At 42.4% G+C, this 18,612-nt stretch overlaps 1 protein-coding gene across 2 annotated transcripts in view; it reads right to left on the bottom strand.

Annotated features, from left to right (window-relative positions):
• Window positions 1–6,885: 6,885 nt before the first annotated feature.
• TMCC1 (transmembrane and coiled-coil domain family 1) overlaps window positions 6,886–18,612 on the bottom strand; it is a 182,354-nt gene continuing 170,627 nt past the window's right edge. For both annotated transcript variants that reach the window (XM_067544351.1, XM_067544352.1), the window contains 2 exons: window positions 14,191–14,326; window positions 6,886–11,106 (listed from right to left, as the gene is read on the bottom strand). In XM_067544351.1, the coding sequence (XP_067400452.1) occupies window positions 10,792–11,106; window positions 14,191–14,326 (451 nt within the window). In that variant the 3' untranslated portion in view covers window positions 6,886–10,791. The remainder of the gene's footprint in view (window positions 11,107–14,190; window positions 14,327–18,612) is intronic.

Below are 18,612 nucleotides of genomic sequence, written 5' to 3'. Positions count from 1 at the left end.
CAGCCCTTCACCCGTGTGTCTCTTGGTTTCCACATCTGTCAAATGGGATAATACCCCACGTCAGGAGGGGGCAGGAGGCTAGATTGATCAATGGGTGTAAAGTGCTTTGCAATCCTGATATCAAAGAGTCTAGTGACTGCGGCATAGTCCAGTGGCTAGGGTACTGGGTCTGCATTCTAGTCCCAGCTCCGCCACTGACCTATTGGATGGCCTTGGGCAAGTCACTTCTTTGCTCTGTGCCTTAGTTTCTCCACCTGAAACTGGGAATATCCTTACTGACCCTCCTTTGAAAAACACTTTTGAGATCTGTGGATGAAAAGTCATATACAAAGCAAAGTTTTTCCATTTAAGTCACAGGGGCAGCTCCTCCTGGAGGACAAGAGGAATGTATAGCCAAGAGGGGAAAAAAAGTAGATGTTAGGGACGGCCAGTACTGGCTGGCTGTAGTCCGACCGACCTGTCTTTTGCTACATTATTTTGTCCTGACCTTTCGCATTTACAAACCAGGATTAAAAAACGTGCTGCTCGACCCTGCCATGTAAGAGATCTGGCTTCTCTCCCCCCACGGGCCAGCAAGGGCTCCATCCTCTACTGAGCGTGCACAGTCCTCAGGTCGGGGTGCCTCCTGCCATGCAGTTAGCTGCCGCCAGCCAATTCAGGAGGAATGTCAATGACCACTGAAGGCTAGTCCTTGGCCCAGACAATAGCTGTGACACATGAGGAAGGAAATGGCGGAAGCCCAGCCATGGGTGTCATTTATAACTACCCCAGACAAGGCACTAAGCCAATTAGCTCATTGTCCTGAGGTTGGCTTGGGTGACCTAATAAGGCTTTTCTTTTCAGCTCAAATTCCCACCGTTTTCTGATGTGGTTAAAGCAATGGAAAAAGTGGAGGACAGTCCACAGTCTTGGGGGGTGGTATGGCAGCTGTCCAGAGAGGAGACAATTAGCACCTGTGTCCCTGCCATGGTTAGTGCAGCTGCTAGGATGCGCAGGGATCTGCCAGGTTTAAGAACAAGGTGCATAGAACACCTGGGCACAGAAAAAAAGGTTCTAACATTCTGTGTGCAGAGAGATGCTGGGGAAAACAGAGGGGCAATATAGGCAGGGTTCACACCCATAGCCCCAGCCAGACTTTGCTTCACAGACGCACAGTAGAATGCTCTGCCCATTGGTCACTAGATGGCAGCATAATCCAGGATTGAGAACAGAAAGGGCAGCACAAACCTAGGCCCTTTAACTGCATATGAAACATCTGCTGTTGTAGGTTTGCTGGGGAGGTTAGATCCATGGCCTGGGAGTTGTGGAACGAATTCCACTGCAGATCTACATGACCAGGAAGAATCTCAGAGTCCCGCTAAGTGGAAAGTTCATTTTATAAATGCAGGCAAGATATTTTCACACCTAAGCAATGACCTGCTTTCGCACCGGCAGTGCCCTCAGGACGCAGCTCCCCCATTATAATACATCCAGATCTATTAAATCTGCTACTGGGACCGGCTAAGGGCTGAGAGAGAGCGACAGGAACACGTTCCTCATGCTCAGTACATTGAAACGATTTCATAGGCAGCACCAGCTTTCTGCCTTTTGGTGGCACAAAAGACTCATGTGTGAAAAATATCAAACCCCACAAGACTCCTACAGACTAAGATTCTGTATGCAGAAGGTGGAAGAACATATGGTGGGCAGGGAAGGGAGCGGGGGAGAGCACTCCATAGAATGAAACAGGAATCAAAATGCAGTCATTAAACTTAAGAACTCCGTGAAAAGCATTTCTTTTTCCAGAGTAAGTGTAGTCTGTGTTGGAAACCCAAAGGGAGCAGCCTTGGGCTAGTGCCTGCATCCCAGCACGTGAAAGTGATCTTAAACAACTGCGACACTGACCAGTTGAGTTTCATTGCCCAAGCTGAATGAAGGGCGGAAAGCGCAAACCAGCACAGAGGGTGAAAATGAGCTGTGAAGAAATGGGTCCAAGTTTAATCCTCTCCAGTGTTAGCTGACTGAACAGAGAAGGACATTGCCAAGTATGATTTTTCATTTGCCAGTGGTTCCTTTCACAGGGGTGGTATGCGACTTTTTCAGACACTGGGAAGTGACTATGGGTGTGTGGAAGGTGCCTCTGATTTACCAGCGTCCCCTTCCACACCCCCACTGATTCACAGTGAATTCCAGCCGTTTCTGTTTCCCCCAAGAGCAACCCTTCAGACTAGCAGGGGAATGGCCGCCTGCCCCCTCAAGCCCAGTCAGAACTCCCAGTGGCCTGCCCTGCTCACAGTCACATCCCATCTTTAGACTATAAGTACTGTATGACATATTTGCCATTAGACCCTCCCTTTAAAAAACAGGAGCAACAGCCTCTCAGCTGATTCTTTGGGGGCAGGTTGGGAAATAAGCATCCTTCCTTTTACCTGAGAGACTCACTTAACTGTATTTTATACGCCAATTTTGAATCAACCTAAAAGACTTCAAAAAATTTACTCTTCATCACAGGAGATAAATTTATATCAAACCATAAAATAAATGGGAGGTTTCTGTTTGTGTGGTTTTAAACATATTTTACATGGATTATCTGGTAAAAGAACTGTGTTCAGCCTCACGTGGAGAGTTTACTGGGGAACATTCTACTTAATATGATCCCTAACTAGCGCTCAAACAAATAGATACACACATATAAGATATACACAGATACACTTCGCTTCCATAGCCTGATGGAACACAGAAAATATCCAGCAATAAAATGGTCTCTAATGAGGCTTTGTTTTTTTCTTCCAATATACCAGCCTCATGTGCATGGAAACAGGATTTTCATAGTTGAGGAGGGTCATTTACTCCTGCTTGTTTATTACACACTTGAAATAGTTACCTGTATCTTTTTGTAATATCATCTTGACCACAACTGTAGAGCTTGATGCTGAGAGGTGTAGAGTATGTGCCCAGCCTCTTTCTGGAGCAGGCCTTCAGATTTCCCAGATGTTATGGAGTTAAATGCTAAACAGCCAAGCCAACTCCCCGTAAAGTCAGTGCAATTTTCCATCGACTTTTAAGGAGGTGGATGAGGCCCCAAATGAATAGGTAGAAGGGACAGTTGACATTCAAGTAGATATTTATTTGATTAGAGAGAGAGAGATTGAGCCAAAGGAAAGACAAATACAGGAACAAAGTAGCAGAAGTGTCTGTAAAGATGTCAAGCAGCTCCTTAAACGGTGCCTTTGAATTCCTGCGGAGTTCTATATTGGACAAAATGTCATTCACAATTATGAGGCTATATGCAAATATAATAAAAGGATTTCCCCCACCCACCCAATCACACTCAAACATTCCAATCTTGAAACAATACTTTGAAAGATTAGGGAAAGAATCTGTAAAACATCAGAGCCTTGAAACAATTCCACCCTTGTTCAGTGCACTTGATCTAAAGCGTGCTTCTCTCTAGCCAGCTGTCCATATCTTTGCTCTCCCCCCCCCCCCAGTTCCAGCCTTTCTTTCTGCCCCACTTCAGCTGCTGGGGGGTCCCTCCTACGCTCTCCTAAGCAAGATCCTTTATCCCCAAAAATCATCACTTTTAGTACTTGAGGCATCCTCAAGACAAACCTAGAAAAGATTCAGAGAAACGTTTCTTTGTCCGTGACATATTTCTTCCCAGAGAAGATTCGAAGTGCTGACTTCTCCCCAGCTAACATCCCCCTCATTTACCAACTCAGTGCTTTTCACCCTCATTGAAGGGGGTCTGTGGTTCCCAGAATCAGGACGCAGTGACCCTTTGCTCTGCCGCACACCCACATCTTCCTACTTTCTTCCTTTTGTAGCACACATGAATGTTAATAGCCTGAGGTAAGATTCAGGTGACTGAAAGATCCGGGCATCTGACTGAAGAGATGCAGCAACAGTGAGTTCTGATACTCCAATAATGGAGTTAAGCGCCAAGTGGTGCGTCACATTTGGATGTTTCTCTGAGCTATCTGACTGGGCTCTTGAGTTAACTCCAATATCTCCCTTCTTTCAGGCCTTTATTAACACATGCCTGGCACTGAGATCCAAACTGGTTCTGGTGCTTCCTCCCAAGAAAGAGGCATGGAGAAGGTGGCTTCTCTCCTGGCAGAAGGCTCTATGCATTTGATTTCCAGCCCCGACAGGCTGCAGGCACATTGGTGTGCTAACACCTGCCTGCAGGTGATGGTTCACAAGGTGAAAAGTCCAACCCTCTTGCATGTGCAAACCTTCCAATCTCTTGAGTGGGTGTTTGGTGGCAGTGCACCAACCTGTGCAAAGAGAATAGGTCCTCATGCAAAATTGCCCATGCACTAGTTCAGGCCACGTTGAAAACAGGCTTAAAATTTCCACTTTCTTCCTGACCTGGCCTGCTGCCCCATCCCCTCCCTCCATTCTGCATTAACCACCGCTCTCTGAAAAGAAATCTGCAACAGGGGCAGGTCGAAAGGCTGAAACACACTGAGTCTGTTACTTAGTCATCAAGAAGATACACTCGGAGTTAACCATTCAGCAAAAAGGGCCGTGAACCGTGAGCTTTCATGTAGCCTATCATGGCTTATGCTAACATGGAGCGCAGAGAACCCAACCCTGCTGGTATTGGCAAGAGCCCCCCATTGCTTTTCCAGGCAGACAATCAACATCCTTCCCACTGCATTTGCTGCAGCGCTCACTCAGGGAGGCTCCATTTCAGCCACTTTCCTCTACTGTGACTGCCAATACGGCCCTCATCTGAAATATGGATTTGTCGTCTGGAAAGGGGGCTGCGATCCAGCAGCTCATTTCACACAGAGCGTCAGAAAGCATCCAGATGGTAGTAACTGCTCATCCCTTAACTAGGCCGGATTAAAGCCACTGACCTGGGTAGGAATGGACTCTGCCTCTACCCTGAGCCAGCCTGTCCCTCCCTTATTTTCCCGCTCTTGAGCGAATAGCAGCAATAACACTACTTTGCTCTTCAATAGCACTGTCCAGAGGAACCCCAAAGTAATACAGGAACACCAAGCCTCACTCCAACCCTGGAAAGCATTACGCCGGTTTTACAGCTGGCACAGGGCTCTAGCGGGAGAAGAAACGGAATAAATATTTAATCTCTCTAATGATGCTGGAATTAACACTACAGCCCCATGAATGTGTGTGGGGTGTTAACAACTGGCAAACAGTTCGGGGGGGGGGGGGGGGTAGCCGTGTTAGTCTGTATACAGCAAAAACAACGAGAGTTCTGTAGCACTTTAAAGACTAACACATTTCTGCAGGCATAAGATTTCGTGGGCTGCAACCCACTTCGTCAGACGCTCTGATGATTTTTAGTGGGTGATCCGCCCCAGCATAAAATCTGTCTACCCAGGCTAGGGGGCTCACTCAGCTGCAATCCAGACATACCCTCTGTGCTTCAGTTCCCCATCTGTAAAATGGGGATCAAAAAAATACTTCCTGACTTCACCAGGGTATTGAGAGGATAAATACATTAAATATTGTGGGGCACACCTACAGCAAAGCTTTTGAAACGGTCTCCCACAGTATTCTTGCCAGCAAGTTAAAGTAGTATAGGTTGGATGAATGGACTATAAGGTGGATAGAAAGCTGGCTAGATCATTGGGCTCAATGGGTAGCGATCAACGGCTTGATGTCTAGTTGTCAGCCAGTAACAAGCGGAGTGACCCAGGGGTTGGTTTTGTTCAACATCTCCATCAATGATCTGGAGGATGGAATGGATTGCACCCTCAGCAAGTTTGCAGATGATGTTAAGCCGGGGGGAGTGGCAGATATGCTGGAGGGTAGGGATGGGATACAGAGTGACAGACAAACTGGAGGATTGGGGCAACAGAAATCTGATGAGGTACAACAAGGACAAGTGCAGAGTCCTGCACTTAGGACGGAAGAACCCCATGCACTGCTACAGATTGGGGACCGACTGGCCAAGCAGCAGTTCTACAGAAAAGGACTGCGGGGTTACAGCGGACAGAAAGCTGGATATGAGTCAGCAGGGCGCCCTTATTGCCAAGAAGGCGAACGGCATATTGGGCTGCATTAGTAGATGCATTGCCAGCAGATCGAGGGAAGTGATTATTCCCCTCTACTCGGCACTGGTGAGGTTACATTTGGAGTATTGTGTCCAGTTTTGGGGCCCTCACTACTGGAAGGATGTGGACAAATTGGAGACAGTCCAGCAGAGGGCAACACAAATGATTAGGGGCCTGGAACACATGACTTGTGAGGATAGGCTGAGGGAACTAGGCTTATTTAGTCTACAGAAAAGAAGAGTGAGGAGGGATTTGATAGTGGCCTTCAACCACCTGAAAGGGGGTTCCAAGAGGATGGAGCTATGCTGTTCTCAGCAGCGGCACATGACAGAACAAGGAGCAATGGTCTCAAGTTGCAGTGGGGGAGGTCTAGGTTGGCTATTAGGAAAAACTTTTTCACAAGGAGGGTGGTAAAGCACTGGAATGGCTTATCTAGGGATGTCGTGGAATCTCCATCCCTAGAGGTTTTTAAGGCCTGGCTTCACAAAGCTCTGGATGGGATGATTTAGTAGGGGTTGGTCCTGGTTTGAGCAGGGATTGGACTAGATGACCTCCTGGGGTCCCTTCCAACCCTAATCTTCTATGATTCTATATGATTCCACTACCACAATAGGGGCCAGATAAATACCTTAGATATCTAGACAGAGGGAAATTGTCAAGACTCCATACACATTGGTTCTTGCTCTTCCTATGTGTCAGCCTAGCATGCATCTGAGTACAGGGTGATGGATGGTCAGTTATGGGACTCCCGGAGAACTTTACTTGAATTCTATGCGATTATGAAACATCTCAGTGCACTTCAGCTCTCACCAAGGCCCCCCTACCAGTTCCGTCTTCCTTCAGTCACCACAAACAACCTTTGAACCACACAATGTTAATAGCTGAGGTCTTTATTTAAATTTTTTTATATACAGTAAAAGTGTTGCAGATGAATCTGTGACAATCAGACAGGACATGTAAATCTCTCTCAACAATTAGCAGCTTAAGATCTATAAACTACAGTGTTACGTTCACAAGTGTCATTTCTGTACTTTTCATCCCGTGCAAGTGAGTTTTTCTGTTTTTATTTTTTTTTTTTTTTTTTTTACACTTAAACACACAGCTAAGTCATTTGCCTACTACAATACCATCTGGCATACAGAACAGACACACGCAGGGTTTTTAACTCTTTAGCCACATTCAAAATTCACTTAAAACTGGCAAAGCCACCCAATCTCAAAAAAGATCCCGTCATAGCTTGACTTCTTTATTGTAATGCTGCTTTTTGTTTAATTTTTTTTTTAGAAAAATGCATATTTTTCAAAGCTGAAAGACAGTGTCTCTTCTGGCCCAGTGCAACAATGTACACAACTCACCATTCAATCTGATCAGACCCTAAGGATTCACTAGATTGGAATAAACCAATAAAGTAATTGCTGTGAGCATGCTCGCATCATTACATTAATGAGGCTGAAGGGAAGGAGAATTTTATAAATCTGTCTAAAAATGGCAATTTTTAAAAAGCACGAGACAGGAGATGGGGGAGCAGATGAACTTCATTTGAACCATAGAATATCATTTAATAATCACTTTTTGGACTAATTCAGCCCATTACATTCTTCACTTCTTTATATACCCCACTGATATGTGCTAAACATATCTAAAGCAATTTCAGAATTGTTTCAAGTCCCAAAATGAAAGTCTGCAACCCAAAGAGATGGTCACACAAATTTACAGAAATAGGGAAGGACAATAAAAGGTTCACACGCACACACCCATGGCAGATACGGTCTTTCACAGGTCATTCAGGAATGCTTCACCTTAAAGAAAATGAACACAACCTACATATAAGGAAAAGGAGCTTTAAAGCTAAGAGTCACATTTCCAACAATATAATCATTGTTAAACTATTAGAAGCCATCCTAGAACTTCAGATTGAAGGGGGAGGAAATAAACCACATGTTCTGCACTAATGAAAAATGCAAAAAATCTCATGGTAGGTCTGTTAGAATATTTAAAAAAAATGGATGCAGCCTCATATATGGCATTAACTGCAGAAAACTTTTTGGAATGGAAAACTTGGAGAGAGAGAGAGACACACACACACAGATAGACAATATTGTCCAGGACCAAGTAAATGACCTTCACAAAATAGTTTTGGGGTGAAAGATTTCTATTAAGTCCATTCCTTCTGTCAAATTGTAGGTCTTCTTTACTAAAGACTAAATACAACAACATCCAGACTATAACTGAAGGTAGGGTCCCTAGCAGAAAACAGGCAAATACTTCCTTCAGACATTACCAGGATGTGGGATGAATAAATGGAATTAATTCATTCCCAAGTTTGTTCATGTACTAAACCAACTGTAAAACTTCGATAGTGTGACCCAAACTATAAAGAGGTGCAAAGACTGGGTTTCAGAAATATTGAGGCAACAAAGCTCTTAGATTATGTGTTGAGGGTTTATTACTCTGATCTCCCTATCTTTGTTTCTGAGGAAACATAACAGGAACAGAGTATTTTCATATGGTGGATGAAAATTATATATCTAATTTAATCAGAGAAGGGCACTAAATCCAATGGAGTTTTGCCATGGCTAGCAACTGTCATCTGTTAAGGGAATGTTTATACATAACATGCTCTATCTGCAACTTTTGTGGAAATAGAAATGATTATTTTTGGTTTGAGTCAGTTGCAACTGGCAATTTGTTTTTAACAAGCACAGTAGTAGATTAGTGCACAGTGACAACGTGAGGCGCGCTGGAATTGTCACCAGGTACCTGAGTTTAAAGACAGAAGTGTGGCTATGACGGTGACATGCTGAATCGCTGATGAAGGAAAAGGATAGTTGGGCAACAGAGGACTTTCCTCTCCTGACTGGCAGCAATCAGAATATTAAGACCTTCTTCCCAGCAGAGAGTGAGGTGCTAACCCAGATCTGGAGAATCTTCTGGGGTTTAGCATATGCTCAATAGCGTGAATTCCTATACTTGCTATTACGCATCATTTTAGGTCACTGGGCCATTATTTGGTTCCTACATGGAACTTAGGCCAAGGGAGAAAGAGAACAGGTCTAATTAAATACTGCAAATGGTGTGAAAGAGAATCCATGAGTCTTATTTGTGATACAAAGACTTCCCCTGGAATTAAAAACTTTACTTTGTTACAGTAGAAACAGAGACTGAGCCAGATTAAAAAAAAATTCCTTCGATATGAAAGTCTGCCAGTAACGACAGGTCACTGGGAAAACATGTTGCTGTGACCTGAGTCACATTTGTAACTGACATTTCCTCTAGTGCTTTGACAATGTAACTGTATTAAGTCCTTGCCTTTGTGGCTGTAGGAAGGGGGCACGCTACATGGATACACAGCATATAAACAAGTTCTAAACATAAAGACAACGATCTTGCCACAGTCTGATGGGAAGACAACTTTGGTTTCAGTTATCAGGGGTGTATTTAAAAATAAATTGTCAGGGATATTTATGAGAGGATCAGTCTTTTGAATGGACTAGTCTTTTAATATTTATTCCCTCTAAGAATTTCTTTCCCCAAAAAAGGATGAGGAGAAAGTCCTTGTTCTAAGGAAAACATTCTGAGGCCAGGTGGACAGATTTGGGAATGAGAAATATAACACTCACACCCACAACAAGGAAAGGAAAAAAACTGCATGACAAAAATGTGTGGAAAAGGAGGAAGTTATTCATGATGCTGCATCTGCAGGCCCGGGAGTACAGTTAAATGGAATGGAAATAGCTAGGTCTTCCTCAGAGCCATGTCAATACAAACTACTTTCCGCCCTCCTCAAAACTGTTTCAGGATAAGACTGCTCGCACTTAATTATTCACGCAATTCTTCATTTAAAAACATCACTTCTTTATTAAAGAGGAAAATAATGACCCACCCAACCCCTTCCAAAAAAAACCCCAATAATAATAATAATTATAATAAAAAAATCCTATTATAGAAACAATAAGGAAGCACTGAGAGTTTGAGTATTACACTCTTCAAGTATGCTGTTTGGATTTTTTTAAATCTGTGAATATACATATATAAAAAAAACCTTAAAAGTGCGACCAAGGGCTTTTGCTTAAAGGTAAGTATTTAAAGGGCTACTTCAAAATACTGTAGTACGACTGTGCAGTTACTGTGTATTGCATGATGCTTCCACTTTGTATGCTTAGCGAGACTTAACAGGCCTTTAAGAAAATTATTGTATCTCAGGTCAGCACAAATGGCCATCCCGGAAGCTGAGTTGGGGGAGATCCATGAGTTTTTTCTCTCATTAAGGAAAAAACCAAACCACCCTGAATCCATGCATTCGGACTTGGAATGTGAGCAGACTTCACAGTAAGGTTAGCGTTACAGCTTCGCTGTGGTACCACTGAACAAGGCTGTGCACACTAGAATCTTTGCTATTTTTAAGCTAACCAAGTTCTCCTCTTCCTAACAGGTTTAGTACTGTAGTTCAAGCCATAATTTAAATTGCCCATTGGTGTGCTCCAATTTTTAATTTTATTCTTTTGTACACTTAAAGAATCTTAAGATTTGCATCCAAAGAGAACCATGCTACATAAAAATTATCCAGGATTCTTGCCAAAAAGAGTTCTTGAATAAAATCTAAAAAATACTATTGCAATGCATCTCGCAGAGAAAAATGTTATTCTAAATGTAAACAAATTCACTCGGACACTTTAAAATTTCAGCAGAGGAGTTGCTGACTAATCTTTGCTGCGCTCACTTGCCAGTGAGCACCAGGGTAGGTGGGTCAGTGGGGTGATGCAGCCGATTCCTTGTGCCATCATCTGGGGGGCGACAAGAATCGTTCCAAGTAGCCAGCAATGGCATCCCAGTGCTTCCACATAAAGGCAATGAAAACCACCACAAATAAAGTGCTGAACGTCCTGTTGCGAGTTTTCATGAGAGGGACAACGCAATTGGCCACAGTAGAGACAAAGACTAGGAGAACGGCCATGACAGCCAGAAGGATGTTGATGAATTTGCCCAGCAGGTTTCTGGCTGTGGCATTCTCCAGTCCCTCCAGTTGAACCACTTGTTGCTGTTGCTGCTGAAGTTCCATCTTGGAGATCCTGGTCTGACAGGCTTCTAGCGCCTCCTGTTGGGCAGAATGGAACAGTTATGTTTTTAGCATTCACGTAGTGAATCACAGTGGTACTTAATGGCTTTAATGTATCTACTGTAATGTGACTACATTTTTTGGGTCTTGTTCACACGCTGCAGGATATGAGTCACTCAGACTGATTTCATATCCTGCAGCAGACGAGGAACCTCTGTGCCATTTCTCATGATTTATAGGAGTCCCTCATTAAGTAGGAACTGCAGGTTGCAGCAAATATCTGATTTACATGTGTTACTCCATTGACTGCAGTGGAGTTAATTCTTGATTTACGGTAGTGTTACTGTGCGTGACAGGTTGGAGGTTATCTGTTTCCCCAGACTGATTTTGTGAAAAAAGTCATGTTTTAATTCAGCCTCCCTTTTGAGTGTTAACTTGTGTTTCAGTGTATGTATATAACTGTCTTGTTAGACCGCAACATCCCTCCGGTGTTGGAAGAGCTGGCACTTAGGTGTTTGACCTTGAATGAGAAGGCCATCAATGAGTGAATAATCTTCCCCTAGCAGGATGACGGAAGCTCCTCTCCACTGAGTGTTAATGAACCTCTGTCAGCAACCTCACAGAGGGTGGGAGAACGGAAAAACGCAACAGAAGGATCACAAGGTGTTAAAAACTGGTTTTAAAAAGAGACCCCCTAGCAAAATGGGGCATACCACTGCCAGATCGAGTAAGGCTAGGCAGAAGGGATCTGGACCCCCTGCAGGACACAGACCAAAATCCAAAAGGTATTCAGGAATGGCAAGCACACTGGAGCAAGGCGCTTGTGTTCAGGTATTTGTTATTCTTCCACAGATCTGTAAATTGCTTGTACCTCCTAACAGTGAAGTACGTGGATGTTTAAGAAGTTCCTTTGCAAAGCCTGTCTGGTTTTTCTAGTCCCCAAAGAATTAAATTACAAAACAGAGTGCCATGCAGGTTGGGTCCAATACACCAGTCTGGTGACTGTTCAGCAGGGATGTAACAGAGCTGGACCGGGAGCAAAGTATTTTCCACCACTTCAGTGCTATCAGACATTGGTTTGTATTCTAAAGATTCTGCTTAGAGGGATCAGAGATGGATCTTTTCAACCTTTTATTCCCTTGTTCTAATGCCATTCAGGTCAGCAGTCTATGTAAAATGCGTGTGTGGCACTTATTGTGTTAACTTTGTTGGCAATCTCAGAGATATGTAGGACTGAATGGGCCATGGAAACTGAATTATCCCCTCTTGTTCCTAGAGGTAACCCCTTCAGGTAAGGAACTCTCTCACTATTTCTGCCCTTACTGTGCCTGTTCTGGGGATAGAGGACTTCAATGTCCAGGGCTGTTAATCTGGTTCCTTTTACAAACAATTTCTAAACTATTTTCTCTGATCCTTCCTCCTTCTCCCTGGATGGCCTTCGAATCACTCTCACAATCCTGAGGAACCCCTGATTTGAAGTGAACAGCACTCAGTGATGCTCCCTAGTTGGCTTGGAGGGGAACTTTTGAGCAATCTTCTTCCCATTAAAACAAATCCGAACTCAGGTATTCTACATCGTGCTGCAGACTACCATTAGGTCAGAGACCAGGGATTACAATTTATTACAACTTCATTACAATTTCATTATTTTTAAAATGAGATTTCTATACCCTATTACGAGAAGTTGTACATTTATTTCCCATTTAGCCAAATGAACCATCTCTCCCAACTGTTTCTCATGTCACCATCCTATCCAGATCTGGTGTGCTGAAGAATTCAGCACTATCTACTGATCACCAGACTGAAAGCCAGAGATTCCTGGGTTATATACTCTCAGTTCTGTCACTTCAGGCAAGTTACTGAACTTAGCTTCCTCATCTGAAAAATAGGGTGAATATTTACCCTCCTCTCAGCAGTGTTGAGGATTAATTCATGTTTGTGAAGTGCCACCTCAGAATTTACATCAGAAATGATGAATCATGAAACAGAGGGTAAAGAAAAGGCTATTGATGAATCCCACCTCATTTTGAGCTTCCTGCTCTACTCTCTTCTCCTGCCTTGGTAAATTTGAGAGAGGTGTACAGCCTGGGCACTGTAGCACATCCAAAAGCGAAATCCTGATATTTGATAGGATCAAAGGCCACAGACATTTATTTATTTTAGCTTTACTAGAAAGGTCACTGTTACCCGTTACATTTCCCTACCATTGCGTAAAAGTCTGATATTGCTGTGGAGGTCAACTGATTGAGGGCTTTCTATAGATAAGCACTGCCTCCGTTTCTGGTGGAATCATCTGGTAAGACTCAGTTGTGCAAAGGACAGACTGCACTTTGATCTAAAATTCTCCTCACATACTAAAAATACTCCAACTTCTCTGGTCAAAACTGAGAAGCCTGTTTAAACCAACACTGAAAATATAAAATAGCTTAGAGTTTGTTTCTAAATGGGCCTTTATAAGGCTTAGCTAAAGCCCAGGTTCTTTCCCAGATCACTTGATCTTTGTCTGGAGAAGCTCCTCCAATTCTGTAAATCCCCTGTTTCCACAGGCTATTGGACTCAAGAGATTTCACATACTGAAGGAAACTTCTCATACAAACACCTCCTTATTTGGGCATGAAAAACAGAACAGCTTTTTTCCTGACTGAACACAATAGACACAATGTCAGCTACTGTTTTTCCTTCAGCATCTGTGCTGATTGCTCTAAAATTAGTGACACACCTTGGATCAGTGTACTGGGAACACTACCAGAAAAACCTCTTGCTCATGTTTCTGCCCACTGGTTTCCAATACACATGCAAATACTTGTATTATGGCCACCACCAAAGATGGAAGCATGATCCCACTTGGCCTTAACATAAAAAAATGCCACTATGGGACAGGTGGCAGGCTCCTCTGAACATGAACATGATAGAGATAGAATTGTGAGAGCTAAAGGTAGATGAAGGTGCTCTTGAAAGATCACGATACATGACTCTCCCATTAGCCCATGTTATATTGCTATTAAAATATATACAGGTGGAACCAAGAACATTTCAGATAAGTGGGGAAATAGCCATTGCTACTGCATGCTTGAATATCCTGAAGTGGAAGCAGGAACTTGCTAGGCCCAGCCTCTCACCCACCTGGATGTCTCTAGCTCGCTCATAGGACTGATAAGCTATTTTCTCTTCCATGCTGGCCAACTCCTGCTTTAGATTAAGGATCTCATTCTGGTGGAGCTCTGTCAGGTCATTTAGCTGCTCTTCTAGTCGTTCACATCTAGAAGTGACAAATGTAGGGGAGTTATTTTAGTGAGAACACATAGGTAAAATTACATCAAGAATCAAGAAATGAAAAGTGGAGACTTTTCTTGAAAACCAGCATGACTGATATTAAATGATTTACAGTTCCCTTTCCCCTTCACTCTGTGGATTTCAGAGTGATTTTGGACAACAAACTATGCCTCTTCACTGTGATAGGTAAATCATGCCCATAAGGTAGGCAAACAGTCCCATTTTAAAGAGGTGAAAACACACAGATGCTAAATGATAAGTGACAAAGGACATTAAGGACAAATGTGGAAATAGAATTCAGACCTTCTTACTCCCAGTCTTGTGTTTTAATTACTCTGTACAACAACAACATACACGGGTTCTTCCAGCTATAGTTAGAGCAGCCGCAGGGAGGGAAACAACACAGTCATTAAATAGGACTGTTGTCTAAATCAGAAAACATGATGGTCTTCTCTGGGCATTACATAGATCACATGGATGGATGTTTTCCATTAACTTCTGTGAATGATTCTGTCTGATTGGCAATATTACCACGTTCTATTATTTATGAGAAGAGCATGTAAATCACTAGCCTTTAGGCTCATTTTTTACATTTCCAGTGGTAAGCGTGCAAGTGATTCGCATTTGGGAGACAAAGGTTTGAAATGTGAGTTATTGCAAAGGTGAAAAAGTCTCTCTTATTAGCAAATCTTACAGTAATTGTTCAGCACTAAACCCACAATACAATTGCAACATTTCAAATGTTAAGTATTTTGCATTTATATATAGCCCTTTCATTTGAAGATTTCAAAGTGCTTTACGAGCAATTAGGTTTCAATACCCCCTGTGAATTTAGTTAAAATATTCATATGCCTTCTGAAGGGTAAACTGAAGCACAGAGAGGTTAAAAGACTAGTCCAAGGACCCAGAAATCCTAAATAGGCAGTCTGGGCTGGCCTTTTTCCCTCTCTAACTTTTCCCACTGTTACTACCACTTGTTCAGCTGCATGAGTGGTACTGTTGTGGGAACTTGAGGGTAGACATGGCTACTGCAGCTGTTGGAATTTTACCACCATGCTGTCTAATGGTGCTTAGAGCAGTTCTAACCAACATGGTAAAAACACTAGTGGCCTTGTCTAGACTAGGGTGCTTGCCATTCTTAATACTGATGTTAGCAACTGTGGAGAGGGTAGGTGAGGACAGACAGTCCCTTGTTTTAACCACTATGCCTCTTGGCCTCTATATAAATTAGAGAGCAATACTTAACTATAATCCTTCATTTTAAACAGTCACTAGACAAGACACTGACAATGCAACAAAAATCTTCTCTCTTTTTAGAGAGAATATTTGATGCTTCACTAATAACCAGTGGCTGACTAACTCTTGGGGTGCTGACTCCATGGGCCTGAGCTACCTTTAGCATTAATTTTTTTTTAATGAAAAGAACAAAACTCCTAAGTTTGATACTTGTTACCTCAAATAGTAGGGCTTTACTTAAAGACCCGACTTTTTAAGATAGTTTGTAGTTGAAACAAAGGCAGCTTTGGCATTTGAGAATCTCAAACAATGACAAACATACATGATCAACCGATTGGGATGCAAAAACAAACCACTAACTGATGCTGCTCGTTCTGAAAAAAGTTCCCAGGCATCTTTGTTGTCAAGATACACCACTGGAAAACCAAAACCAAAACAGCATCTTGTCAGCATGGGGGAATCAAACAACATGAATAGCAATGTAGAAATGGATAGGTGAAAAGTTTGGCTAGTTATTTATAATATAGCTGTTTGCTCTCACCCCACTTCTCTCCCCCCAAAATACTTGATTAAAAATAGTCTGCCACCAACCAAGCACTCAAGAATAAAATTAACACCCTCCACCACCAAAAAAACCAAACCAAACCAAAGAAAACACAAATCTCTATGTGCAGAATAAATTAGGAGGAAAAATATTCTATATGTTAACACTGAAATTTCAAGCTTTTTCCCAAGAAATTTGTTAAACAAAAAAGGACTTGAACTTTTATGAAAAATACAGTGATTATGTCTTTATAAGACAGAATACTATAAAAAAGATGTTGCCAAGAATCTTAAATCCTGTTTTATTACAACAAACAATTGGATCTGGATAACTTCAAAACATATCTCAATCTATAGGAAACATAAGGAAACCCTGCAAATCTGTAAACCACAGGATTTGGGCATAACATGATTAGCAAAGAAGCTGGCATCGTGCCTCCTGGACCTGCAATGCAGGGCTACTGGCTTATTCCAACCAGTAAGAACTTCATGAGACTCCTGCTTGCTAACAATGTTTTCCCCACTTACAGCTAAGAGCCATCCACAGCTTTTGCAGATTAATTTGTTCCCATTCTCCAACTCAACAAAACTGCCCCATACACAGATTTTAGATTTACTTTTTAGGACTAACTTTACTCTGTTTATCTTATTTTCATTTCCTATTTTGTTTGTAATATCTATGAGTTTAAGGGTTTGGGTGTTGTTTGGTTTATCACATTGGAAAAGATGAAGAGTTGATCTTATGACAAAAAACACAGGACTGGGAGCAAGGACTGATCTGAGAAAAGATAGAGAAGTTTAGGTTAGGTAGTGTTACTAAGTAAATATCTTATTTTTTCCCTTTTAAAGTCATCTGTAAAGAGCGGCTAATAATATATATACAGAGAGACCACATGTGAGGATGATAGCTTCCATGAGATGAACTCTAGGACCATGTAACAATTTTCATTTATCAGGCACATTTGACTACCTCACCTGTGCTAATCCTCAATGAGCTATTTAACATTCCTAATCCCTGAGTAGATTTTAAGAGCTGCCATTTCTTTTGACTGGCCAAGCATAAAACTGAAAATCTGTAGTTCTAGAAGTCAAAGGTTATCCCAGCAAGCAGTCTTTTAAACAAACAAATGTAATTAGTGAAGAATCAGATTAAAAAAACCTAAAGCATAATATTTTAGCATTTTGGCTGATAGCTCTTATAGGATCTTGTTATGAGAAACCTAACTGTTCTTTCCAGTGATGCTGGCTTAACCCCACCTCCTCCCCCACACAGCGAACTGGACACATTCCAACTATGTGAGCTCATGATTTTGCTCTGTATAAACAGGTTCCTCTAATGAGACATGAATCATGAAAAAAAAACTCAACCAAAGCTTTTACTTCGGTTTCTCTACAGCATGGGAAGTCCCTGCTACTATGAGTAAAGAACTGCTACCTTGCAAAAGATGAGAAGCAACAGGCTATTTTGGCGTTTGTTCCAGCCGAAAAAGAAACACAATGACTGTACAGGACCAGACCAGAATCATCCTTTCTTGATGATTCAGCTCCAAAAGGAGTGGTTAAACTGTCTGAGGCCATATCAGCTGCCCAATGGGCAGGTAGCACAGCCTTTCACATAGCCTTGGCAATGTGTACCCTTGGACAGCTGGAGCAACCTGCAGTGCAGGAGGAAGTAAAAAGACAGATACAGGAAGAACTGGAGAAACTGCACTAACAACACCCCACCCCAGCTTTAGTTAACACAAGAGCTACATTGATAGTCAAGGGCTGGAAAAGGGAGGGAGGGAGGGAGCGAGCGAATCAAGCAGGTCACAGAATACCTGCAGGGTAAGCATCGGCTGGTAAATAGAAACTAAGGCAACATAAAACAAAGAATATCCACCTGCAAAAAAAAAAAAGGGGGGGGGGGTGGAGTGGAGAGGACATTTAAGAAGAGTGAACTGGGGACAGAAATTTGATGGAATTGTGTTCTTTCAATTGCCAAACAACTCAGTATTTGGCACCTTCCCTTACAGCAAGTGGTTCTCTTTAAAAAAATATTTTAGACCATCTGCACTTGGTGCTAGTTTCTGAAAGGTTCCCAGAAATAGAACACACCTGTTAGCTATTCATAGCTTTTAAGGCCAGGTATAATTAATACAAACCCACAGCCTGACACATTATACCACAATCTGTGCCTCCATCTTCCCTGGAGGACTGTTATTTTTTATTTCTCTTAAGGAAAAAGAGTGGACTAAGTCTAAACACAGGACTAGGAGTCAGGAGTTCGAGTTTTAATCTGATTTAGGACAGTGGCTTCCTCTATGCTGGCCTTGGGCAAAGCATTTAACCTCTTTGCTTCAGTTTTCTCATCTCTCAAAAGTGTTAGCTTCCATCTTCAGACACTTCCCTGCACAATTATTAACTTTTCATCTCTGAGTCACCCCACCACTCCATAGCCCCTGCATTCAGCTTGAGTATTTATAAGAGAGACAGAATATGGACATTGCCAGA

Source organism: Emydura macquarii, unplaced genomic scaffold (genome assembly GCF_026122565.2).
Source record: "Emydura macquarii macquarii isolate MOO-44397 ecotype Brisbane River unplaced genomic scaffold, CSIRO-AGI_Emac_v2 contig_968, whole genome shotgun sequence".
In the NCBI taxonomy this organism is placed as follows: domain Eukaryota; kingdom Metazoa; phylum Chordata; order Testudines; family Chelidae; genus Emydura; species Emydura macquarii.
The sequence above is the reverse complement of the archived record's forward strand: the minus strand, read 5'-3'. Positions and strand labels throughout refer to the sequence as shown.